The 27295-nt window shown below is 42.9% G+C and overlaps 1 protein-coding gene across 1 annotated transcript in view; it reads left to right on the forward strand.

Moving 5' to 3' along the window:
- Positions 1 to 19209, forward strand: part of phf1 (PHD finger protein 1) — a 19610-nt gene extending 401 nt beyond the window's left edge. The window contains exons 2-16 of the mRNA XM_061081999.1: positions 2069 to 2147; positions 2283 to 2364; positions 2963 to 3049; positions 3960 to 4054; positions 4539 to 4687; positions 5494 to 5589; positions 7945 to 8013; positions 8462 to 8585; positions 9865 to 9932; positions 10838 to 10969; positions 13987 to 14065; positions 15838 to 15953; positions 17037 to 17123; positions 18780 to 19039; positions 19091 to 19209. Of these exons, the coding sequence (XP_060937982.1) occupies positions 2070 to 2147; positions 2283 to 2364; positions 2963 to 3049; positions 3960 to 4054; positions 4539 to 4687; positions 5494 to 5589; positions 7945 to 8013; positions 8462 to 8585; positions 9865 to 9932; positions 10838 to 10969; positions 13987 to 14065; positions 15838 to 15953; positions 17037 to 17123; positions 18780 to 19039; positions 19091 to 19209 (1641 nt within the window). The 5' untranslated portion in view covers position 2069. The remainder of the gene's footprint in view (positions 1 to 2068; positions 2148 to 2282; positions 2365 to 2962; positions 3050 to 3959; positions 4055 to 4538; positions 4688 to 5493; positions 5590 to 7944; positions 8014 to 8461; positions 8586 to 9864; positions 9933 to 10837; positions 10970 to 13986; positions 14066 to 15837; positions 15954 to 17036; positions 17124 to 18779; positions 19040 to 19090) is intronic.
- The last annotated feature ends 8086 nt before the right edge of the window (positions 19210 to 27295 follow it).

Raw genomic sequence — 27295 nt, forward strand, 5'->3', positions numbered from 1 at the left:
ATTCTCTATGGTGTTGAATCTGCATCTTTGAATCTGCATCTCTACTTTGAATCTGCATCTCTACTTTGAATCTGCATATCTGCTTTGAATCTGATTTAAAGAGAAACGTGGCGTTAGTTTAGAACAAGAATAGAACAAAGGTGTTCATTTTATTGTAAACACAGAGTGATCTTGCGATAGTCTCTTTTATTTCTAGATCTATACATGTGCACTAATCAACGATACAAGGACCACAGACAGTATTAGATCTCATGCAGGACGTCTGTGTGCAACACCTGCCCCCCCCCCCCCCCCCCCTCTCCTGATAAAGGCAGGTTGAAACCACTGTTTGCTCAGGCGTCTCACTTATAGAACTCCCCCCCCCCCCCCCCTGGGTTTCCCTCTAAACTCCGCTGCTCCCTCTCGTTACACAGACCAATTAACGAGGCGGCTAAACTCACTAATTGGTCACTTAATTGGCCCCCGGAAGCCGCGAGCGCGCTGCTCCCACCGGCTCCTCGAGCACCATCCATCCATCCATCCTCCTCCTCTCCGATCCATCCATCCATCCATCCATCCATCCATCCATCTCTCCACCCCCCTCCCCCCCCCTCTGTCCTCCTCTGTCCTCCCGCTGCCCAGACATCACAATCCCACCTTGTCACCGCGATTTAGGGTCAGCTCCTCCTCCCCTCCATCCAGCACCTCCATCACTATCTCCCGCCCTCTCTCTATCTCCGTGTTTTATGTCTGCGTCACAACAAGTCGAGAGGCGAGAGGGAGAGGGGTGGGAGAGAGGGGGGAGAGAGAGAGAGAGAGAGAGAGAGAGAGAGAGAGAGAGAGAGAGAGAGAGAGAGAGAGAGAGAGAGAGAGAGAGAGAGAGAGGGATGATGGCGTCTCTGGCGGCTTGATGCTGCTGCGCTGACAAACCCGCTTTAATAGCCTAGGTGTCGGCGGGGAGGCGGGGGGTGCTGCTGGTTAGGAGGGGGGGGGGGCGGTGAAGGGGGGTGTGAGAGTGGTGGGGGGGGGGGTGTAAGAGCCATAAGAGAGACGGGGGGACATGACGGAACAGCAGCAGCGCGGAGGAGAGACGGACCAACTAGGCTGAGAGACGGACGGACAGTCAGTCGCCTTTACCCCCTTTACCTCCTCCTCCTCCTCCTCCTCTTCCTCCTCCTCCTCCTCCTCCTCCTCCTCCTCCTCCTCCTCCTCCTCCTCCTCCTCCTCGCTGACGGCTTGACTGACACACACACACACACAGACACACACACACACACACACACACACACAGACACACACAGATGAGGGCATCGCATGTCCAGCCTGGCCCGGGGATCGGATAGGAGTTCTCCACCACTTGACAGGTATACCCTTCACCCCCCCACCCCCCTCACCCCCCCCCCCCCCCCCCACCTGCACATTCTCATATACCTGCTTCTCACAAAAGAGCTGCTGCACGTGCACTGTTCTGCATCCTGCGTCTGTCTGTCTGTGTCTTGAGAGTGCATGTACTGGAACAAATGCTCAGCTGTGCAGAGAGAGAGAGAGAGAGAGAGAGAGAGAGATGATGCTGATGCTGCTCCGCTCGCTCGTCTCCATGCGGCTAATCAAGTTTTTTTAAAGATGTTGTGAGATGAGGAGAATAACCAGCAAAGTGCCCGAGAGAAGCTTCAAGTCGCTGCTCACTCATCTGGGTTCATTCAGTCCAACTGTATTGCAGCAGAGCGCCATGTGTGTGTGTGTGTGTGTGTGTTTCATGTGTGCAATAATCATTTGTCTTGCTCTCCCGGTTGTGTACTCACTCTCATCTTTTACAGCGGTGGAAACAGGCTGTCGCTATGGTCTGAAAGGAGGAGGAGGAGGAGGAGGAGAGGAGAGGGAGGAGAGGGAGGAGGAGGCGGTTGAGATTTTAACCCCTTTGCTCCGAAGCCCGTGTGTCTGAGAGCCGAACGCCGGGGCCATAAACCCGCTCTGTCAGCAGCGGCAGCAAAAGTATTCATCGAATAAATCGGATTTCCATTTCACATGAGCGCCGCTTTCTCCCTCTCTCTCTCTCTCCCTCTCTCCCTCTCTCTGTCTCTCTCCTCAGGATGGGGGGAGTAAGTGAAGGAGATGATGTGTTGGCTCGATGGAGTGATGGACTACTGTACCTCGGCAATGTAAAAAGAGTAAGTGCATATTATACGCGAGTGTGTGGGTGTGTGTGACAGAAAGAGACTTTGTGTGTGTTCACCTGGATTCGAAAGCCACTTCCATTTACTTTTGTCAATCCTCCTCTCGCTCGCCCGCTATCTCTCCCGCAGGTCGACGGCGTCAAGCAATGCTGCCTGGTGAGATTTGAGGACAACTCCGAGTTCTGGGTGCTGAGAAAGGACATTCACTCGTGTAAGTGGAACTCTCTCCTTCTCCTTCCTCCCCTGCTCTCCCTCTCCCGTCAGCCAGAAGAGTAAATAGCTTCCTGTTGGGAGCACTTTGTGTTGCCTGTTGTTAAATAATGCTTCTGGCTCGAGGTTTCTCCGAATCGCTGAACTCACACCCGAAGAGGAAACTTTACCCGTGGAAGCTGCAGAAACTCTTTTTTTCCCCCAGATTCCTCCGGCTGATGAGCTTCAAACTTTTAACTCTACGTCGCACCTTTCATCCCAGGATCTGCGATTTGTCGTCTGGGAGGAGATAACAAAGGGGGCCAAGCTCAGGTGTAATTGGTGTATTAGAGTCTATTCATGAATTTATTAGACTAATGACTCCTCGGGGGAAATGGCGCCCTCCCACTCCACCTGACATCAAGCAGGAAGTTGGACGCTTGTTAGGACCACGCTGACTATCTGCCCATCAGATGAAGTGAAATCGGAAAGGGTGCAGGAGACACTGAAATCAATGAGGTGGCAAGGATGTGAATCAATATACATAAATTAATCCTGTTGACAGCTCTCTCTCTCTCTCCCTCTGTCGTCCCCTCTCTCTCTCTCTCTTTCTGCCTCAGTTGCCGCTGGAGTGGAAGAAGTTTGCTGTATCTGTGACGCGCCGCCTCTTAAAGAACCGCTCATAAATTGTCTTAAATGTCGCCACGGTAAGGAAGCACGCCTCATCACGCGCTGTCAGGCGGTGGCTCTCTCCACCCGCTCCTGCTCTGACCTTGAGGATTTGACATGGCGTGGTAAATAAGTGTAAAAAAAAAAAAAGAAAACAACCAACACAAGAAAACCACATTTCATAAATGATGGATACGAGTTGTTGCACCTGGATCCTGACTAGAAAACGAATGAGGAGGCGGTGGAAGTTTGTTTGTGGTGTTTTTGACTTTGAGGTGATTTTACTCGGGTTTTGTTACAGATTTGAAGATCATGTGCAGATATGTTTTTAAACACTTCTGCATGTTTGTGGATAATAACTTCTGTCTGATCACAAAAAAACTAATAATCTAATTAAGAATGAGCCTCATTCCACATTAATAAGTGTAACTGTTGGACATAAGACGAGTTAATGCCACAAACTTGCATTCAAAGTGAGCATTGAGATGTTTTCCGTCTTCAAGCAGGTGTTTTAAAACCTGCTCTCTGGTTTCTCATGTGCCATTCTGCACGATAATAAGCCAGACGTGTTTCTGAGTGAGGAGGGAGATAGGGGGGGGTGGTGGTTTAACAGTAACAGCCTGAATCATGATGAAATTAAATATCCCGATGTGCAAGATGGCAGAAGTTTTGCAGAACCCGCTCGGCTCCAGGATGCACAGAGCAGGAAATGGCAGAATAACCACAGCTGCCGTCACTTTGTTTTTGAGGAGAGGAAAAAAATAAATAAAGCAGACAAACTTACTTCCCCAGCTCCCGGGATGTAAAAAAGTAGAGTTAAGTATTTTTGCATGTTGCTGAAACAACCCCAGCAGAGCACTAGTAGGAAACCGTGGAGCCATTATTGTCACTCAGCCTGTCTGTGTGGCAAACACGAATTAAACGCTCTGCCTCCTCCTCCCATTACAGGTTATCATCCAGAGTGCCACACGCCAGCCATCGAACCGGAAGCTGACAGCGACTCGTGGATCTGTCGGCAATGTGTCTTTGCAGTCGCAACCAAGGTCAGACCGCGAATCTCTCCGTCTCACACTCTGGGGAGCAGGAAGAATAAAATAAACATTCAGTGTGTAGTGTTGGAGGAATCCAGTCGAATGTATATCAAGCGTTGCTGTCACCACGGTGTTGGTAATGGGTTTATCTGAGCCACTGATTCCCTCGGTATTGACTCGGAGTTTCGGATGTTCCACATTGTGTCCCGAGGAATCGTGAACAGTCAATAGTTGATAGAAGTACATTTAAAGTCAATCAATCACACGTGCTCCAGTTCTGTAGATTTGAGACGAGACTCCGGTTAATTGTCAATCGCTCATCGTCCGTCTCTGGTTGTCCAGACGTCTGCTGCCTCGGCCACTGTCTCTCACCGCTGACCTACAAGGAAACCAGACGAATGGTTTCTTCTGCGATCTGTCTTAGGACGCGGATTTGAGAGGACGCTGATTTGATGGAGACCCGTCACTTATGGGCTCTAACGTTGTGTGTTTTCAGAGGGGCGGGGCCCTGAAGCGAGGACGCTTCGCCCGGCTCATGCAGTTCATGAAGCTCCGCCTCCCGTACCAGCTGTCGTCTCTGGACTGGGACCCGCAGCACCTGACCAATCAGCAGCAGTGTTACTGCTACTGTGCCGGACCTGGAGAGTGAGTTGATTGAATATTGATTGAATATTTATTTAAGCCTCGGAAGACACATTGAGGGATAAGACCCTCATTTTCAATGGTGCCGAGGGTACAATAAAAAAGTTGATACATTAAAAGTTAATACATTGAATAAATAGGAATGAAATAAATATGCACATATATATACACAGTAATACAAGGTATAAAACAATTTGTCAATAAAATACTATGGCAAAGTCAACTAGCAGTTACAGTCATTGTAACTGCAGCGTGACACCGAGTGACGCTGCAGACGCCACTTTCAGTTCCAATGTCGCCTCCTTTTTCCCCCGGGAGACGTTTATTTTTCTCCTGGAACTTTTGATCTCATCTGTGTCAATGTCATCGTTTGGATTATGTGTGAATTGCATGCGGCGAATCAGACGTGTGTCGGGCGGCATTAGTGGGATTTCTTAGAGTTTGTTTTGACTTTTCCTGGAATGATGTGTGAGCTGAATCAATCCAGATCCTGTCAGGAGAGATGTCAGTCAAAAAGAAAAAGTGCATCAAATTGTCTTTTTAAAAGCATTTGCTGTTTTTCATACTTTACTCCTTTGCATGTCTTCTACTTATGTCCACAAACATCTGGAGTCTAACGCAGAATCAAACAAACTCCCATCTGCCACATCTGTATGAGTCGTCGTTCCTTGTGGGAGTTCACACCTGTAGACTCATCTCAGCCGTCCTGAGTTCTTCATAAACGCAGAGTTGTCGGGTGACAGATGTTGGACGCATTCTTTCATTCATCTGTTCTAAGTGTTCCTGTTGTTGTTCTCGTTGAATCGCAGGTGGAACCTGAAGATGCTGCAGTGTGGAGGCTGTGGTCAGTGGTTCCACGAGGCCTGCACCCAGTGTCTCACCAAGCCATTACTGTATGGAGACAGGTGCGTGATCCAGCAGCACTGGGAAAACTGCCCTTCTTTATATTCACGATTATAATTCTGTCATTCAGTCATTATAATAAACGTAAAGGTCTGGTTGGAGTTACATAAATACAACTACAACTAGCAAATTACACAAACTCACAGATATCAGCTCCCTTAATATGCCTGATTAGATTCATTTAGGTTCATGAGTTATTCTGTAGGAAATTGGTGAAAACATAAAAGAAAAAGAAACAGTTTATTTCACAATGTTTAAGAAAATGACGAAAACTTCCTGGATCTTCTCTTTTGTTCCCGATTCGCACCAAAATGTGATGAGTTTTTTCTTGGATCATTTCCCATCTTCCCATCAAGTATCATAGTAATCTGTTGAGTGGTTTTTGTGTAATCGTGTTCACAACCAAACCAAACAATACACAAATGGAGTCTGAGACTATAGATTATTATATATAACAATTATTGTAATTGTACAGGTGGCTAGGCTTCTGTTGATCACTAGTAAAGACTCTGACTGTGTCACTACAACCTCAGATGTATTAAGATAAAATAAGATAAGATAAGATAAGATAAAATCAAATGGATCCTTCTGCATAGGATTAAAAAGTATGTTTATATTTATTTCAATTTCATGATTCCTCGTTTCGAAAAATCTTGTTTCCTGTTTTAATTTAAAAAAAACACTTAGACAGATAAATTATGTAAATCTTCGGGAACAGCCAGTGAAACCTTTGCCTGTTGAAGTGAATCACTTTCCTCACAAGAGAATTCAATTTAAATGAACATGAAAACATTTAGAGAGAAAACATAGGAAATCAGTCTGTGGAGCAATTTTCACTCCTCTCTCCATTTGTACGTGTCAGTAGAAACGCAGCCAGTAATATCAGGATCTAATATTGGGTTTGGGTTTTTTAATGAATGATACAATCTGATATAAACAGAGAAAAACAACATTTAAAAGCCACTCAGTGTTTGTTATTTTTTGCTTTAGGAATATGCCAATAATTGAGGACGACATTTTCTCTGTAGACGAATGATCTCAGTGGTAAAAACTCACTCTGATCAAGATAATCAGTGGAAGACGTGTACATGACACCCCCCCCCCCCCCCCATCCCCCTTGTCAGTTATCTGCTTTAATTCCTTTAAGACTCAATGATTAGTGCTCGTGTTAATGCACTCGCTGACTCGTCTTTCAAGGACAAGATCGGAGCAGACGTGTCGCCTCTCTCCCAAGTTTCTGATGCGACGCCGGGGTTGGGGGGGGTTGGGTTGGGGGGGGGGGGGGTGTGCGAGGTGCCGGTGGCAGAGATGGGGCGGCATCTCGTGCGTGTCATAAAACGTATCCATCCATTAAGTTATTATTGTCATTAACCATCTGCGTTAGCTGACTGGGATTTACACCCACGCTGACACTGTGTTATTGCCGAACCTGTCTGAGGAGGAGGAGGAGGAGGAGGAGAGTGGGGGGGTGGGGGGGGGATTAGATCTGGATTGACAGTCGGGGAGAGCGAGGCCGCGGACGAGTGCAACATCTGCCGAGCATGTGACGGAGGAAGAGTGAAGACGCAGTTCACAGTTGGAATAGTAAACACGTACGGCCGCCATAACCCAGTCTGCACTTCATCTCTCCCAACGACCTTCTGCCAGCACGGGCGTTCAGGAGGACGGGCGCTCGGGGGGGCTCAGGGTCGCCCACCCCACCACAGAGCGTTCTACCATCAGATAGACCTGTCCCTTCACTCTCAGGCAGGCTGATTTATGTATATTCTGTATATTTATACAGAAACAAGAGACATGTACGGATTCGTCAAGGGAAGTGAAACGGAAGAAGAACTTTGAGGGCTTCTCTGAAAAGGAAAGAAAAACTATAGAGTAATATTTAATAGAGCGTAAACCTCAGATATCAGTCCTGTGAATATGGCTGATTTCTGTCATCATGATCCAGGACTAACTCTGCGGGAAAATGGTGAAAATATAAAGAAGAAACTTCCCTCTTTTCACAATGTTAAAGAAAGTGATAAAAGATTCTTGGATCAGCTCCTTTGTCCAGATCCACAAACCGAAGTTCTCACACAAGCACATTGACGGAAAACACAATCGCAAAAGCCACACACAATGGAAACACAACTGCAGTGTAAGTGAGCAGCAATGGACTTTGACAGTGAAACGAGCAGAGTTACCCTCTAGGTGCTTTCTTCCTTTTTGGCCGCTCCAAGCAGTTGTACCGTGTTTTCCGTTGATGAGCTTGTGTGAGACGTCTCGGTCAAAGTACACACAAGTACATCGATGTTACAAGGAAATAGGATCAGTAGTTTTTGTGTAATCCCGCTTAAAGACATCCACTGTTCCTGTTTCAGGTTCTATCAGTTCCAGTGCTCTGTGTGCACAAAGGGACCAGAGACCATCCAGAGACTTCCCATGACCTGGTCAGTTACACAGACTCCGACATTATAACCACAATCACTCTTTTAACACTAACGTTATCAGGTCTTATTTAGAGTTTAACACCATTTTCAGTATATTTACATGTGTAGTTTGGTCCAAAACTCAAGAAATGGAACTTTTGAACCACAACGTTACTACAAAGACTGATATTGCTCGATGTGAAATATGTAATTTAACAATCTTTTTAGTTACTGAGATAGAGAAGCTGCATTCAGGAGTCTGAGTAAAGTCTGTGCCCAACTCTTTACCCGCAGGTCGTGTCTGAGAAGAGCTTTAGTTAGTTACTTTGCTCTGGATAAGGAAACAATGATTTCTCGTTAACGCAAAGCCGATCGTTGGAATGAGGAAATATTCTGATATTTCTGTATTTTACCTGCTTCTTAGGATCTAACTTCTCACCTCTCTCTCTCTCTCTCTCTCTGAATGCAGGGTGGACTTGGCTCACTTAGTGCTCTACCATCTCTCGCTGTGCTGCAAGAGGAAATACTTTGATTTTGACCATGAAATCCTGTCCTTCACCAACGAGAACTGGGACTCGTTGCTCCTGGGCGCGGTATTGATATTTCCCCGTTTAAGCTCCATGATGCAATCGTGTGCAATGCCGCCAGCCTTCATGCATTTGAGACATAAAGCCTATTAACCACTGTTAAAGTAAAATGTAATGTTAAATAACAGTGTGACCTCTACATTAGCTCAAAGGGGAATAACTCATTAGCTTAAGTTTGAATATTTCAACCATGTTTGATGAGTCTGAGTTGGCTGTTCCAACTGTTTATCCAATAGTTTTACCAATATTTCATTTATGAAGCCATTACCTTTTCTATGGTGAAGTTCTAGTTCCACTTAAAGGGAGAAAATATGTAATATTTCGAAAATAAAGATTGAATTTTAGACTACGTGTCATGTTAGAGGGGTGATATCAGTAAAACGTTAGTATAAGTTTCACACATAATAAAGTTATGTAATCCTTTGGCTCATCAGCTCAATATAATCATCAGGATCAGGACTTTTAAAAGATTGTGGAAGAAACTTTTTGGATCCAGAAAAAAGATAATTAGAAGAAGAGAAGGAGATAAGAGCAGGTCAAAATCCAGGTTAAACTTTGTAGAGCTGGTTTGGGATAAACTAGAACCTGGATCCGCCCTCTGACCTGGATTCAGACCACAATGTGACTGGGTCTTCCCTGACCCTTGAGCATCCTTTCACTATGTTCTGTGGAAATCCATCCAGTAGTTTTTGCGTAATCCTGCTCAGAACTAACAACCTAACCCAGTAGATGTCTCCAGCTCGGGTTCTCAGATAAATACATTATATAAAGATCTGCTCATTAAGTTTTATTATCCACCATTATGAGCTTCTCCCACGATAATAAAGGGTTAAAAGAAATTTCCCCTGGTTGAGAATCGCTGATCTGGGACATCATGACCAGTATTTGCAAAAAATGATAATTTGGACACATCTTCAAACCCCAGCGATGAGGCCGAGAAACCATCTGGTTCCGAGTCTGAAGTTGTTCCACAGAGAACAAACAGGACGATAAGTTTAGAGGTGACATCAGGGGGGGGGGGGGGGGGGCAGCAACATTTCCAGGACACGTACATCTGAGCGTTTCTGCTCTGAGCCCGTTTGAAAAGGCATCGTCTGCCCTGACTTCACATGACACGTCTTCCAGCCAAGCAGGTTTCCCATCTGAACGCTATTTCTGTCAGGGGCCGTGGAAGAAAAGTGATTGTATGCACTGGAGCTCTTTCGTCTGATGGCTGTTCGCTGTGCAAACACAGCTCTGATTTCTCTCTTTCCCCGCCCGCCCCCCATTCCCATCTGTCCTGCAGCTCTCCGACACGCCGAAGCAGGACCGCTGTCACAATCTCCTCAACGCGCTGAACTCCCACAAGGACAGGTGAGTCCACGCATACGATGAGAGGAATAAACAGCCGCCACACACGGCTGGATTGAGGAGCGGCGCTCCCGTGAATACAGGCGGCTCCTCAAAGCCTAATGTCGGACACGCAGGTTTTGAAATAAGCGATTACGCCTGATGAAATGTGACTTTTGTGTAAAGGACAAATGTCAAAGGTATTTCATCATGATAACCAGCCCGGAGGCCTGATTGCTTTGAGTTGTTAATAATGGGTAAAGTTACAAAACTGCTAATTTCTCCCGGCAAAGTCTGCACCAAACTCACTGAGATCACTTCTCTAAATATGAAAGATTGATTTGTTCTGTGGGGAAATCAGTGAAAATGTCAAAAAGTTAAACAACCCCATTCTCGTAATTAATAAAAGGAAGTGACAAATTAAAATTCCTGGATCTTTCTTGCCTGATCCATCAGAGTTTCCACCAAGTTTCGTGATAATCCGTCCAGTTGTTTTTTTTGTGTAGTCCTGCCAAATGTAAAACTCAAGAGTGCCAACTTCCGCCGAGGCCATTGTGTAACCACGATTAAATAATTGTTAGATTTTTATTCGGATCTGCACCGAATTACTCACTAATAAAAACCTGTCTCCCTTTTCATAGAGATTCACAAGTTATATTTATTTATATTATAAAAAGTTTGAAACACTTTATATTCCTAGTTCCTAGACCCACAACGCATCCTTCCACTAAGTGTCTTTCTATTGATTTTGTGTAATCTTGTTGACAGGGGGTGAAAACATATATATTATACACTAAAATGTACTTTAAGCTACTTTTTCATTTGGAGAAAAACTGCAGTTTCTTACACAACTTTAAAACCAGACCAGTCTCGTTGCTGCTTCTTCTTCTTGTTCTTCTTCACGTGCTGTGTCTCTGATGTCTCCTCAGGTTTGTCTCCGGAAAGGAGATCAAGAAGAAGAAGTGTCTTTTTGGGCTCCAGGTCCGAGCTCCGCCTCCGCTGACCTCCGATTCGTCTCCTCTCATCACGGAGCCACCGATCAACATCACACACCGCAGAAGGTCAGAGTAAGGACAGAGTCTCTGCTTTCAGCTCTTATCTCCAGTCGAGCCCTGGGACTCCCACAGGGCTCAGACTTATTATGCATGAACAATTAACTCAGGAATCAAAGAACTTGCAATTTTCATTTGCCAGCAGAAGTATCTGTGTCTAAATATTCCTCTGAAAAGAGTTTTTAATTCCCTCGTCTGCTTACATGTGTACGTCTGTAAGTGTGTGTGTGTGTGTGTGTTTGTGTGTGTGTGCACATGTGCATACACATGTTCTGCAGTTTGCACATTTCATTGTCACACTTTTCAGTTTGAATAATTCTTGGCACTTCAGACGGAATTATAATGAAATAATTTGCAGTGGAGAGGTGAGTGGGTGGATGTGTGGGTGGAGGTGGAGGTGGAGCTGGAGCTGGAGGTGGGAGCTCTTATGAAAACAATTTACACCTATTTTCAGTCGCTTATCGTCCTTTGCTCGTCTCAGTCGCAGGTTTCCAGTGACCAGTGACACAGTGAGAGAGAGAGAGAGAGAGAATGGTTGAGTGGAGGTGAATTCAGGTTTTTAAGATAAGGATTAATCCCGTATTAGTCTCACATCAGAGGAAGTGTCACAGCAGCAAAGAGGACGGTAGAGAAACAAGATACATAAATAAACTTGAAGGCCGAGACCAGTGGCCCGTCTCACGATGTTAAACCAACACTCTCGTTATTATTAAATCACAGTTCTACCTTTTATACATCGCAACTAGCAGGTATATGCAGGTTTTTAAAAACGAAATGGATATTTAAATGATATTTAAATAGACTTCCTCCATTGTGATTGGTGTGAGACAGATTGAACTACAAGCAGCTGATTCACATCCTGCATGAACCAACACAAAACTTAATTTGTCCTGATCTATCTTCAGTCATGGACGTATGAAAATCGCATATTTGAGTAATATTGCAGACAGACAGACAGACAGACGGCAATGAAAACATAATCTCCTGACACAATTTGCAAGTTAACCTATATATAAACATGAGGAAATAAAAAGATAGCAATGATATACACAGTGTAAACAGAATATATACAGCGTGGACTGGACTGCAAAGACAGAAAATGAGCATTGCACAGTTAAATAAAGTTACACCTCAGTGAATTTGTTGTGCGGTCGCAGAATTTGTTGTTCGTGGTCGACTGGGAGCAGAGCAGGTTGAAAGAGTCTGAAAGCAGCACAGGGTTAGATTAGTTTAAAATAACTGGTAATAAGTTTATAAAGATACATGAGGCCCCTTTACAAGATTTGTACTTAAACCTCATAAGAAAAAAACCCAAATGTCCGTGTCCTTTAAACTGTAAATACTTTATGAGCAGAGAATAAGAAGTTTCTTAGAACACAAACTACAGCAAAGTACAAGAAGAAAAAGGTAAAACTTGTCAACATTTGTAATATTTAAAATCTCAGCATTAATAAGTAGAATTAACATTAAAAGAGTTTATTAAACACTTTCTGTCGATATGACATTTCAATGTATTCACTTCATTATCTTTCCTTTCCATCATCCTCAAGACAAATATACTCTTCACTCAATGACCGTATTTGTACACATGTCACTTAATGTGCTGTGGGACTTTATGAACTCTAATGTCTGTGATCCTGCAGAGAATTGTATATGAAATATCTAAATTTAATGGTAAAATTCTAATTAAAAAACGTTTCCCATTAGAAGCCACCTTAGCTTTTCTTAAGAGTCGCCCTCAGACCACAGTGACTCTGTCCTCTCATGATGAAGCGGTGCTGAAGAGCAGTTTACCGCCTGTAGGAGTTTTAAATGACTCCATTGTCTCTCGCTCGCCCTCAAGACAAATATACTGTTTATTTAATTTCCTGCTGCGGGTACCGCTCTAATTATAGCGTAATGATGAATTTATGTATGTTGTGTACTCCACGCAGCGGAGACACTTCGGCCTCTAGGGGGATTCCAGACCCCTTAAATCCCACTTTCATGAATAAGTCAGAAAAGACGAGCTGCGAGTTTCCACGGACAGGGAACCGAGTGTTTCATGTTTGACTTTTTTCCTTTTCACCAGTTCAGTTTGACGATTTGTCTCCATCACAATTAGGGTTGCAAAGGGGCGGAAAGTTTCCGGTAAATTTCCGAAAAACTTTCCATGGGAAGTTTAGCTCGGGAATTTTGGGAATTTTGAAAAAAAATAAATACGCAAATTAAACGCTGAGCAATAAAAACAACAATCAAAACTCTATTTTCCCTCCACTGTGCATTCTTCCATCACATGCACAGATAACTCCCAGCATCCTTCACTCTACAGCAGGGCTACTGAGGCCTGCTGTAGTGTGCAGGACTAGTCAGGTAAGTTTCCATGATATTACTGGGGAAAATATATTAGCATGCTGATTGAGGATTGTTCATCTGTTCATCTAGCCTATTTCCATTCATTTATCCATCAATTGTAAAATATGTTTACAGACGATTCCAAATGTTTGGCTAACTATTTATATCTCTGACATTGCATTAGTGTTTTTTTTACAAACTTTTTTCTCATCTTATTCTACAGAACAATGCCATGTGCACTCTCTCATGTGTGGAGACATTTCACCCCATCCAATGTAGAAGGAAAGGCTGTGTTCATTTGCAAATACTGTGCAAAGACCTATGTTAAGAATGACACAACGATGCAGAAGCATATAGTCAAGTGCCCAAAGTTTCCTCAGGGCTCAAATCAGCCTAGGACAAAACAAAATGTTTATATTTATGTCTGTATATGACAAGGTAAATACAGTTAGTATAAATTACCCTCAACATTTCCTGTTAATTCCCGTTAATTCCCATGGAAAGGTTCCAACTTTGAATATTCCCAGAATTTTGCAACCCTAATCACACCCAAAGAGTCTCTCGTCCCACCGCCCTGGTCTCCTCGTGTTGGACCTTCGCAGGAGACACGCTCATAAACTGAACCTGGCACTTTGGGACCGACTGTGTGTGTGTTCCTGTGTTAATTTATGTGTGTTGTTGTTCCCCTCCAGCCCGCTGTCACTGCCCTGCCAGAGGAGAGTGGGGGGGCCCGAGTCCCGTAAATCAAAGCGTCGCATCATGGAGACACAGGTCAGTGCCTCTGTCTCCAGCTCAGGGCATCAGGGGTGGGGAAGGTGGGGTGGTGGGGGGCGTGGGGGGGGTGTCTGGGCCACAAAACCTCTGTGATTATATTCTCTCCCTCTCTTGGTTCTTTTTTTCTCTTTTCATGCAGACAGGTAAACAGCTCTGTGTGATCCTGATAACCTGTCAGTCAGCTGCCGTGATGAAGGCTCATTCCGCAGTCGAGATCCGTCTGCGTTTGTGTTCTTAACAAAATCTCTCTCTCTCTCTCTCTCTCTCTCTCTCTCTCTCTCTCTCTCTCTCTCTCTCTCTCTCTCTCTCTCTTGAACGCCTGCTGATGCTCTCATGGTTCGGGCAGAGAGAGAGAGAGAGTAGAGGTGTTTAGCTCGGTTCAAATACATAATTCAAACGCCCGTGTATTTCATCAACATCTGCACGTCGGGCGGGCGCCGTTTATCACGATCATCAAACCCAATCCCCCCCCCCAACCCCCCCCTCGGAGGATCACGCTGCAAACAGGCAACATCACACGTGTGGTGCAGACACTATTTTTACACGGCGTCCTTCTAACCACGCTCATTGTGCGGCATCCTCCCACACATCACTCTGATCCCTGTGTGTGTGCACGTACTGTAATCCTGGAACAATACGCTCCGGAGAGAGAGAGAGAGAGAGAGAGAGAGAGCGAGAGAGAGAGAGAGAGAGAGAGAGAACTCGTCCTCACTCCGGCACATCGCATCGTGCCCCCAACCCCCTGATCGATGCTAATCTCCGTCCTTCTTGGAGGAGCAGGTTTGTTGTAGAAGAGGTGGGGTGTTGGGGGGGGGGGGTGTAAGTGAGATGGGAAGGAATGCTGATATGCGTAGTCTGGGATCACTTCCAAATGCACTTTGCAGTCGATTACAGTTTGGCCAGGTGGCGCTGGCACCTTGACAGCGCAGCATTGACAGAGCACCTCCAGTTAAAGGCACAGGCACAAGGACGGAGGCCGGGGAATAATAATCTGTGAGCAGTATTTTCCGGAGGAGAGAACGACAATGAGGGACCCAGAGTGTGATGTCGGGTCGGCAAAGTCCGGCAAAAAGCATTTAGCTGCTTGTGCTTCTCGTGGGGTCGTGTCAGGTGATGTGTCGGACCCTCGGGATCATGTGACTCACATCCATCGATTAGATTAAGAGATACATTTATTTTTCCCAAACACATGCACAGACATGCACAAGCACACTCATGCAAGGAGGGAAATTGAACCTCTGCTTTTAACCCATCTGGTGCAGGACACACAGAGCAGTGGGCAGCCATGTACGGCGCCCGGGGAGCAGATGTTGGGGGAGTAAGGTGCCTTGCTCAGGGGCACTAGACAGGGTAGGGAGAATCCTCTTGGATTTTTGGACAGATCAATCCAGGTTTGTCTTTTTGTTGTTTCTCTGTGGAGTCGAACCAGAGACGAACCAGAGACCTTTTCTGCCCATAGTCTAAGTTTCTGCCACTAGTCCACCGCCTCTCCCGTTAGTGTTTGATCGATTGGTACGTCTCCTCATTTCTGTTTCCCGCCCCGACAGCAGCATTCAATTAACACTCTTACATTTAATAAACCAGAAGAAAAGAAGAATCACATTTCACTCTGGTTTTCTTTGCCTGTATGTAAATGTGTTTACGGTTCCGTGTGCTTGATTAACTCCGTGCACCGGTGAGCTCCGAGGTATCAGCGCTCGATTGACTCCCGTGATGATGTTGGCGTCGATACACAAGCTGCTCTCTCTGTGTTTGCCTCCTGTGCTCAGGCCTGTCCACCTCCGGTCGCTGCCAACCCCATTGAGCTGCTGCCATGTTGTCATGGTTACATGGGAGAGGCCAACCTCTACAACTCCAGGAAGTCCGAGGAGGAGCTCAACCTGAGGTGAGGAGCAGTCGAGCCCGTGTTGGTGTCTGTGGCGCTCGGTATCGACCAGTGTGATAAGAGTTAATGGGTCAGCTGCTGTTTGTTCAAGTGCGCCGCCGCCGACCCTTGAGCAAACAACCGACTGAAGAGTCTCCATTTTTTCCGACCATGACAGATAAACATGATTAATGCACGAGGAAACTTTACGATATATTACAGGTAGTGCTGGGCAAGTTAACTCGTTTTAATCGAGTTAACTCAAGTGATGAGTTAACTCGATTGTTTATCCGCCAATTATTTTCTTTTTTCCTGTTCTGCAGCAGTCAGCAACAGACTTTCACAAAATAAAAGCCTGACTTTCACAATAAAACAATAAATAATCAAACCTGAGTTAATGCGAGATAAAATAATTAATCGAGTTAACTCATCACTTGAGTAAACTCGATTAAACAATTAACTTGCCCAGCCCTAATTACAGGAAACCATCAGGATAGCTTGTGATGAAACAAGGAGCAGTCCCTGTTTCCTGTGTTGGGAAAAAACTTGATGCAGATAAATTAGTTTTTCCATTTGATTAGATTAGATTAGATTAGATTAGATTCAACTTTATTGTCATTGCACAGTACAAGTACTTATACAACGAAATGCAGTTTAGCATCTAACCAGAAGTGCAAAAAAGGCAGTAAAAGTGCAGAGTATTGTGCATATTTAAGTGAAAATGTAAATAAATAAGATCTGTACAGTAAGAAATATATATGGAATATTACAGTATTAAGAGGAATTGTATGATACAAGAACGATGAATACACTATGAGCAGGATAAATAAACAAATATATATAAATATGAATACACTATAGGCGGGATAATACAGTAGTAAAAAAAGTAACAGTCTGGTGCAAATGTACAAATGTTAAAATGCTCAAATTGAGCTTTTCAATTCAACTGTTATTATTTACTTGGTAGAAATTATTTACAATAAAAACTGGTATTTTCAGAAGCCTAGAAGTTAAAGTTTCAGACAGAAGTTTGGATCTGGATGAAAATAAAGTTTCGATTGAATCCGTAGAAACGGTTGTTGACTCTGTGCGTCTGGTCCTCAGCTCTCCTCCCAAACGGATGTACGGCCGCTACCACTCCACCTACAGTGGGAACACGGGACTCTCCAGGAGCCTCCATCACTACAACAGGTTTTTAATCACTGGTCGTCCTTATTTCCCACAACTCTGCTCGACATGTGTAGAGGAACATACCAGGCTGAGCACTGGGCTACAGAAAGATAGTGATTGTGAAGTAATATTGGATTTACAATTTGAAATAGTTATTATTAAAAAGGCTTTTAAAGCTTTTTTTCAGTTTTGAAGTAACTGGATTACTTCATTTTGAATTATTTGATTTAAATTCCTTAAAATTTACCTGACAAATTGCTCGTTCACTCTCCTTTTTGCTCTGTTTTTGGTTTCCACCATCGTCTGGTTTGAAAGATAGTGATTGTGAAGTGATATTGGATTTACAATTTGAAATAGTTATTATTAAAAAGGCTTTTAAACAACTTTTTCAGTTTTGAAGTAACTGGATTACTTCATTTTGAATTATTTGATTTAATTTCCTTAAAATTAACCTGACAAATTGCTCGTTCACTCTCCTTTTTGCTCTGTTTTTGGTTTCCACTATCGTCTGGTTTGAAAGATAGTGATTGTGAAGTGATTTTGGATTTACAATTTGAAATAGTTATTATTAAAAAGGCTTTTAAAGCTTTTTTTCAGTTTTGAAGTAACTGGATTACTTCATTTTGAATTATTTGATTTAATTTCCTTAAAATTTACCTGACAAATTGGTCGTTCACTCTCCTTTTTGCTCTGTTTTTGGTTTCCACCATCGTCTGGTTTGAAAGATAGTGATTGTGAAGTGATTTTGGATTTACAATTTGAAATAGTTATTATTAAAAAGGCTTTTAAACATCTTTTTCAGTTTTGAAGTAACTGGATTACTTCATTTTGAATTATTTGATTTAATTTCCTTCAAATTAACCTGACAAATTGGTCGTTCACTCTCCTTTTTGCTCTGTTTTTGGTTTCCACCATCGTCTGGTTTGAAGATGGACGACATGGCGGCTCCCTAAAAGTGAAGCCAGAGTTTTTGAATCGACATCTAGTGGTTGGCTGCAGAATAGGCCATAAATCCTGCCTCCTCCATGTTAGTGGATGGGACATGGACCAAACTAAAATGTCGCCAAATACATTTTTCTCGGAGATGGTTCTTGGTGATTTTAGTTAGTTCTTATGACACTTTTGATTTTTCTATAGGTTTTGTTTTAATTAGCAGCTCAGACTCAGGCTCCAAATTGTGCAACGATGGCCGCCTTCATATCCGTGATATTTTGGTTTTATTCCTGGACAGTGGGAGAAAGTGTCGTCCATCTTTATCTGTGGTTTCCACCTGCTGCTGAGGGAAATAGTTGGGTCTTCACAAAGCTTTTCACTTTTTGTCCATCTTCTGTTTGGTGTTTTGGTGACTTGTGATGATACAGTATGTTTTTAAGAGAAAGACAAAGATGAGACTGAGCTAAAAGTCTGAAATTGTGGCAGCTAAACGTAAAAAATGACCCAAAACTAAAAGCTTCTGTTGCACAGCTAACTGATAATTAAGTTTACTGTGTATTAAGTATATTTGGTCCATTTCTTATTGTCAGAATTTATCATCCTTTTCTCATGTGGTGTATTCATTTAACTTTACGTTGTCCAATCCACTATAATCTTTTTTTGTATCTATAATTTAGAAGTCCGATTGACTGAGATGCTGAGCTTGACTGAGATGAATCAGTGCCTGTCCGTCTCTTTTCCCAGCATGGAGGACACCTGCCGGTTACCACCACCCTGCTTCCCATACCCTCTCAATTCCAACGGTAGCCATAACCACCACCACCTCCACCAGCACCATCACAACAACCAACACAACAACAACCACCACCAACACCAGCACCAGCCGGGGCAGAAGCCGCTGGAGCCCCTCATCATGAGAGATCTGGCTCCTTACCAGGCCGACATGGGCGGAGGCGGTGGCGTAGGTGGAGGAGGTGGAGGAGGTGGAGGAGGAGGCGGAGGGGGTGGAGGTGGCGGCGGAGCAGGAGGAGGAGGGCTGGTGGGAGTCGGAGGAGGCGGGACAGTGGCCAGGAGCTGGGGTGGAGGGGAGGCGGTGAGGATCTTGGCGAGGCGCGTGACGCCGGACGGGAAGGTTCAGTACCTGGTGGAGTGGGACAACGTGAGTTTGTACTGAGAGCAAACAGGAAACAGGAAACAGGAAACAGAAGGACGGTTCTGCGGCTGCCACTGGACTCCTGTGTTTCAAGTACACACAAAACAGAAAGGACGAAAAAAAAGAAAAACTCACAACACGTCGCAAAGAATCCAGGTTGCTCTCACAGCATCACCTCTGCTCGGCATCATTATAACCTCACTACTCGGTATTAATGTCCCTCTTTGCTAGTGTTTCTCTGATATTTGTACTGTTAACTTTGGAATATGCCTTTGCATTTATCATGTTTTACAGCGATGAGGGGAAATAGTCAAACCTCCAGAGGATTTGTGAGATTACTGCTTTTTTTTATTTGCTAAATTATAGGATTAGTTCCCACAACTAAAACAACAAACACACTAAAATAAAACATGCTGCCAATTTGATATATTTTGAGAAATATGCTTATTTGCTCTCTAACAACATGGAGACAGGAATTAAATGTCCAAATGTTGAAAACAGATCATTCTACCACTGCCTCTAAAGTGTTAAAAGTTTTCTTTTAATTTGTAAAGGAACCAAAAGTGTAGAGGTACAGGATCATGAGGATTATATTCGTTTTAAATTCTACTGTGGGAAGAAAGCTTATTTGCATCTAAGACATCAAACAAAATTTCACTTTTTCAACCAATTTGAGTCCAATTATAGTCTGGAAATCTAAATATATAAATAATTTGACTCACTTCACCAAATTAGGACTCATGGGTATTTGAAAATAAACATTTTCAAAGGTAACAAATCATTTATAATTTTAGACCGAAGCATGGCAGCTAATATATCGGTATCCCAGGGATATCGAAGATAAACAACCAGTAGCCAAACTCCCATCATCCTTCACTTTAGAAACGTCTCATCAGCAACTGCATCGCCTCCATCAGCTGAAGGTTCGGGTTCACGAGGAGTTCAGGAGAAAATGAGGAGTGATAAATGATCCTTCGTCACAGAAACACTGTGACGGAGAAGAAGCAGAAACGTTTTATTGTCCAGGAAGAGACGGAGCAGCGCTGCCAGTCCTGACTCGTCGATGCCTTGCTCAAGGACACTGTGAACGCGGAGGTTTATGGGATTTCACTTTCATCTCCTCACGATTTATCTCCACAAATTCTCTGGAGGGTTTTTCATCTTTCTTCTCATCGCAGTATGTTAGTAAAAGATTGTATACACGTTATTACCAGGTTACTTATTTGCTGAGTTAGATTTTGTCATACATAATTTACATCTAGACTATTATACGTATTAGAAATAGGAGCCACCAGACGGCTTTTGTTTTATAGATAGAATTATATATTCACACTATATTGCTATGATGGAACAACTTCATTTTTTTTTTTTTTTCACGTGGTTGCTTAGTGCCTATATGGGTTGAGTTCCTGCCAATCGGCCAATCGGACGACTCGTGAACGAGGCCATTTTCCCCCGGAGCAAGAGGACGTCTCTCCGTCAGTTAAAGGAGACATACGATGCTTTTTGTCAGTTTAGAAAACACTGCTCCGTACTTCCTGGGCTTTGTGATGTCACAACGAGCAGGGAAACAGTTTGAGGGAAAGTGTTGTCGGGAACATTAGAGCGTGTAAACTTTCTCTCAAGTTAAACTCACGACCCTGAGTATGAGCACGATATGTCTCCTTTAAACAGACACAACCCGTTGGGTGAACGTCGACCCGCCATCACGTTGAGCCGAGTTTTTAAACGAGAACTGGACTGTGATCAAACTGTACATTCCAAACAAACGACAAAAGAGAAAATTTACTTTATACGTTTGGTGAAACGCCATCAGAAAGGGCCTTTTATTTTGAAAGGATGCGTGTTTTTTTGAAGGTGCAGCCACTCTGCTGCTGCTGCTGCTGTTCGGTTTCCTGTCGCAGGGAAGTTCAATCCTTGGGTTCAGGTGAAGAAGACGCTGACAGGCCCGACTTCCTTAAACCCAGTGTCTCTTATTTTGAAGGTACAACATGAAAACAGGGCCAGACGGATCATGGTTCCTGTTGTCGGATGCGTTCTTTCTTTTCACAGGCGAGCCGGAGCGCTGAGGCTGGATTTGATCTTTGTTACATGATTCTAGAAAAAACTGTGGTGCGAGTTTCAGAGTTTATATTTTATACAGAGGTTTATTTCAGTGATCTGTTCGATAAAACTTTACACCACATACACATTTGTCAGTTTTAACCTCGAAGAAAGGTTGTGTTATTGGTTTAGTTTAAAAAAAAAAAGGCAAGTGCAGTATTTATATGGTTAATCAGACCAATGCAGACCTCTCAGATTTGATTTGAACACAATCCTTCCTCCTGAGTTCTCTCCAGTGCTGACGCGTACGTTTCAGGCCAACACCAATTCTCGTCATCCTCCTCAGTGACTGTTTGACAGTAGTTTATCAGGAAGATCGGAACCTTTCCAGGCGATGGTGATGAATGTATCTGTGTGTTTTCTATGGTATGTCTATACCTGTCAAGTGCTTGTTATAGGTTGTGCTCAACGTGGAACTCAGCCAGATTAGTTTTAAACTAAACGGGAGGAGTTAAAGGACGTCCAAGCATTGAGGAACAGACTTTTATTTTGGTGGAGAGGTATAGTCTTCTTTTTTTCTTATTGGTAGTCAAGTCCAAGTTCACTTTGATGTATTTTTGGAGAAATTACGTTTGTACATGTATTCTCTGCATTGACGCACCTAATATGTAACAGGAATAATAAAAAAAAAGTTTCACCTCATAAGCAGTGTGAGTTTTTGATCTGTTTGTGCAACGGGCAAAATGTAAGAGAAGGTTTGAGAAGAGGAGGTACGATAAAATAACAAAGATACCATACAATACATAAGATATGTCAAGATAAGATACGATTTGATTGGATGAGATAAGATTGGATAATATAAGATAAAATAAGATACGATGCAATAAAAGCCCCAAAATATACTTATAAAAATAAATGAAGATAGGATAAAATAAGGTATGATACGATACGATACGATACTATAGTCGATAAGATAAGAGTAGACTCGATATGATGCTATCCAGTAAGATAATATACAATAAGATTAGATTTGATACGATAAGATATGATCAGATGAAATACGATATGATAATCCCTTATCTATCCCTAATGAGGGAAATTCAGGTATTACTATTATTACTGCTATTATAGGATGGCACCCAGTAAAAACAGTCCTCTCGTGAAACTACATTTAGATTCACTAGATCCAGAGTTTTTTAGGGATCTACACCAATCAGTTACCGAAATGTGCAGGATTCCTTTCTGATGATACAAGGGTAGTCATCGCTCAGCCTATTATATTATATTGATATTAAATACAATTATTGATCACTAGGTATATTTTGTACATTAACCCCAAAACATGTCTTATAGGTTTTATGTTGATGTTCATACACAGCAGACGTCTGGGATCTACTCCCATCTCATTTAAGAAATCTGTGCAGCCAAATTCCAAGATTCAAGAGCATTCCTAAGTCACAGATTTCAATAAATTGTGTAAATAAACACAATTATAAAAATCCCCTCACGTCTGAAACGTGGGGCAGCTGCTTTAACGGTGGCGTGACGTCAGCTGTTTGTGTTCTGTCATCGATCATTAGGTGGAAATCAAACACTGTTTCTCAGAATCCCTCTAAATGAGTGTGATGGGGATGATGAATCTCAGCTCAGCCAGACGCGTCCTGCAGGAGGGATTAACGACACTTCTCTGGCAGAAAATGAACCGTCGCTGCCAACGTGAGAGACAGATGTTTATTTTGTGTTTGTGCCAGTTCACAATGAGTTTTTAAGATGTATGGAGATGCCAAATAATGACTCTGAAGACTAATACCACAAATCTGTCTTGTTCTGTTTGGGAGAAGCAGAGGAAAGAACAATTGCAAATCTTGTTGTCTTTTCTTTTCCCTTTTCATTTGACTGTGACAGACGTTAACCTACTTTGCAGCTGTTTGGTCAAAACTGTGCTTAAAACTATTAAGTATTTGCATGTTTTCGTATTTTACGTTTGTATTTGCAGGTGTTTATGTATTTTGATTGTAAATTTGCAGGTGTCCGTGTGTTTTGGTTATGTATTTGCAGGTGTTTATGAATTTTGGTTGTGTATTTGCATGTATTTATGTATTTTAGTTGTGAACTGGCAGGTATTTATGTATTATAGTTGTGTATTTGCAGGTGTTTATGTATTTTAGCTGTGTATTCGTGAGCTTTTTAGATTTTCCCCAGTAGCTCTTGGTCTCATCTGTTACTAAATCTGAAGGAAATTCACTTTTTACAGAGCTGAGGTCATTTTCACAAAAAGATACAAGTGTCATTGGTGAAAATGAATAAACACTCTGGTTTCAGGGTCCTTGTATTTGAGCACGATGGACATGGACACTCAGTTAATGTTATAAAAACCACGAGTACTTTTCCTACTATGACAAGTGTCTCCTGTAAAACAGCTGCTGGACACGTGTTGCATCAATAATTGAAATCAGACTAAGGAGGAAGTAGACTGGTAAATTTCATAGTTTTAATATTTTATTTGCAGGATGCAGTTGATCCCTCTTTGTCTCTTATTCATGACGAGCTGCAGAAGTTTCATCCCTCTGGAGAAGCTGCTTCCCCCCCCAGAACAAACAAAACCTGTTAATTTAAATTATGAAAATGTGAGAACTTTTAAATGATGGTTTAATTCCAGTGACTTATTTCTCTTCTCCATCTTGCCACATGTTTCTATTGGTTTACCTGGTTAGTTGCTTTATTTGAGTGGCACAAACGAGTTAAATTGAGTCAGCACAACTTGAATATTTATTATAAAGACTGAAATCCACTCTAGGCTGCACCTGTAGTTGCTGATTTAGACCACGAGATGGCGAACGCCCCTCGTTTCAACTACAGGCAGGTGCAGCTCCGTGTGTGTCACCTCCTTCACGGTCCCTCAGATGCAGGGAAACAAAAGCGTTACTGCACAGGTCCTACCACGCATGACCTGAGAGGAGACGACCAGCGTGACACACAAGAATCTGTACATCTGAGAAAATGAACCCAATGTTTCTGAGTGAAGAAGCATGATAGTCAGTTGTTGCATCGTGGCCCCGAGAGCTCAACACACGGCAACTTCATAAAACAAGCAAATAACCACAACACAGTAAAACTAAAAAAAACAGTTCCTGGATTCTACAGCATGTGTTAGGAGTGCACAAAAGCACACACCTGCAAACACACAAATACCTGGGAATAAACAACCCAAATACACAAACACAACATAACTGTCTAGGGAAAGGTGCAACAAAGTGATTCCAGGGGACAAATAAAAGATATGAACTGGTCTATAACTTACATTTTTTCAACAAAAATGCTCTGACCTGATTTTAACTTATTTTTAATGGATGTTGACCTGTGTTTTTCCGATAGAAAACCTCAATAGCTTGTTAAGTCACAAACTGAACAATGACTAAATCGCAGGTGGGTTCATCACTTCTCAGTTCGTCCACAGTTGTAAAATGTTTAAATCTTTTGGTTTCTAAATTTGACAACTTTACAGCTTAAAGGTATTTTCAAAGCTTGTATTGGTTCATATTTTTTATTATGGCTCAACTTTTCCAATGTTCTCCGGAGGCAGCTGACGCCAGCTCCTGCCGCCATTTTGGCTCCACAGCTTCCTCTCTTAATACACTTCCTGTGTTCGGTCATGTGCTGTGATCGGGCTTCACTCGATTTTTTTGAACGTACACTGGATGAGAGGATTAGTTATGTAGTAGACTACCATTTAAAAGAGAATGTGCTGGTTGTAAAAGACACATTAATGGAAACTTACCTGTAAGACTCACCTGTAGTTGTCTAAATATAATGAACTGTCACAGACTCACAGTTCTTTGTGTTATTATGGTTCTTAATGGGCTCATTAAGACAATTAGTCTCTAAACATTCTATTGGTTGTTTTATTTGAATACATTTAAAATAGCTTTTATTTGCATTCATGCCGCGTTCCATTACATCTCGGAGCTCGGCACTCGGAATGACGTCACAGCCGAATAATCGGACATGACAGCGTTCCAGTTGCTCAGGAACAAAGTTTATGTTAGCCAGCTAGCTACCGCAAAACCAGTTCATAACAACGCATAACACTGCATTTCACGAATTCTAACATTATAACATGTCCACAAACAATAACTGGACAGTACAATGTGTACGTCGAATTTAACGACAGAAGGGGTAATAAACAGCAAAGACTAAAACTTTCACTACTGTTAATACATGCGACAGCCATCTTCCGACTTGAGGGGGCGCTCCAACTTCCGATAATTCGGTAATTCTGAGCTTTGAGATGTAACGGAACGCTGCATCAGTCCAGATATAATTAAGCCCCGGGTGTACTCTGTATCACTTTACTCATTTATTTTATAAAAACTTTATTGATAAAGCCATGTTCAATACAAAAAAAAATACAACATGCTGCACAACAAGAAGACAAATGGTTGAAATACAGAAGGACATACATCAATTATAATGTTGATAATAAGTAATGATGAGTTAAATTACTAAAAAAGCCTGACACTGCTTTACAGGAATATGCTTCCTGAAAAAAGTCAAAAATTCCTGTTTGTTGAGATCTGTCCCCAAATTTTTATGGATTCTATCTCAGTTCCTGTCCTTCCACCAAGTTTAGTGGAAATCTGTTCTGTAGTTTTTATGTTATAAACGTCCTTATTGTATTTCACGAAATGTCGCCCTGCTTGTGCTTCCGGTGACCGAGTCAGATTCTAGATTTTAGTCCTTCACTGCTTGAAATTGAGCTAATTTGTTTTCCAAAGCCGTTTTTTTAATCAAATTTCTTCCATTTCTTTTCTCTGTGTCGAGTAATTAACGTACAGACAACCTTGGGCAAGGTATTTGTGTTATTCCATCAAAGGAGCACTGGAGGCAGCAACCAGCAATTATCCTCATCACCAGTTCATTGTTCAGAGACGAACGTGTCACAGAATAATATGAGAAATGGCATTTTTATTCTCTCATGGTTTTCTTTTTGTCTGACCAGTGCTCAACAACATGAGGACGCTGAATTTGCTTCTATAGAAAAGTGGAAAAACTCTCAAATATGAATACAAATATGTCACCTGCTGCCAGGCGCTTTGTAAGCATTTATGAATTATGATAACATTTAATGAATTAATTGATTAATTGGCTAATCATTTCAGTTATAGACCACGATTGGTTCCTATCGGTGCCTGGGAAAATGCTGACGATGGCGCTTTATAAAGTGGTCGAGATTTATGATCCTCCCATCTAGGGGGGGGGGGGGCATCGGCAATCTTCTTTGCCCTGAACCCCTATTGGCGGTTAATCCGGCCTTGGCATGACACACACACACACACACACACACACACACACACACACACACACACACACACACACAGCCTGAAGCACTTCTCGCAGATTATTAAAATATATTTTTTACAACACGCAAGCACAAAATGTGGATTCAAGCTAAAGATAGGCTATAGATATTGGGAAACGTGCGCGCCCACACACGCACGCACGCAGGCTCGCAGGCGCGTAACCGGTCCTCCCACCCCCTTTTCTCTCTCTCTCTCTCTCTCTCTCTCTCTCTCTCTCTCTCTCTCTCTCTCTCTCTCTCTCTCTCTCTCTCTCTCTCTCTCTCTCTCTCTCTCTCTCTCTCTCTCTCTCTCTCTCTCTCTCCCTCACACCTCAAACAGCAGCGTGCAAAGAAACACGCTCGCACATGCACACACACACACGCACTCACACACACGCATTCACTCACCCACACGCACACGCACTCACACACACTTCTGCATCCTGTGTTTCTTTGCCCGTGCACCGGGAACCGGGCGCTTTGAGGAGCGGTGGTGGATTATGATGATGATGAGGAGGATGATGAGGAAGATGATGATGATGATGATGATGATGATGATGATGATGAAGCCAGATTCTATAACAGCGGAATATTGGCCTCTCCTGCGGCTGCGACTCCACTAAAACCGCGTGTGTTTTTTTATTTTTTATTTTTGTATTTGATTTCAGATGTATTCCTGAATTGCTTGTCCGTTACTTCTGAGAGACGCCGACACGCACAGCCCAC

Source organism: Limanda limanda, chromosome 11 (assembly GCF_963576545.1).
Source record: "Limanda limanda chromosome 11, fLimLim1.1, whole genome shotgun sequence".
Classification (NCBI taxonomy): Eukaryota; Metazoa; Chordata; class Actinopteri; order Pleuronectiformes; family Pleuronectidae; genus Limanda; species Limanda limanda.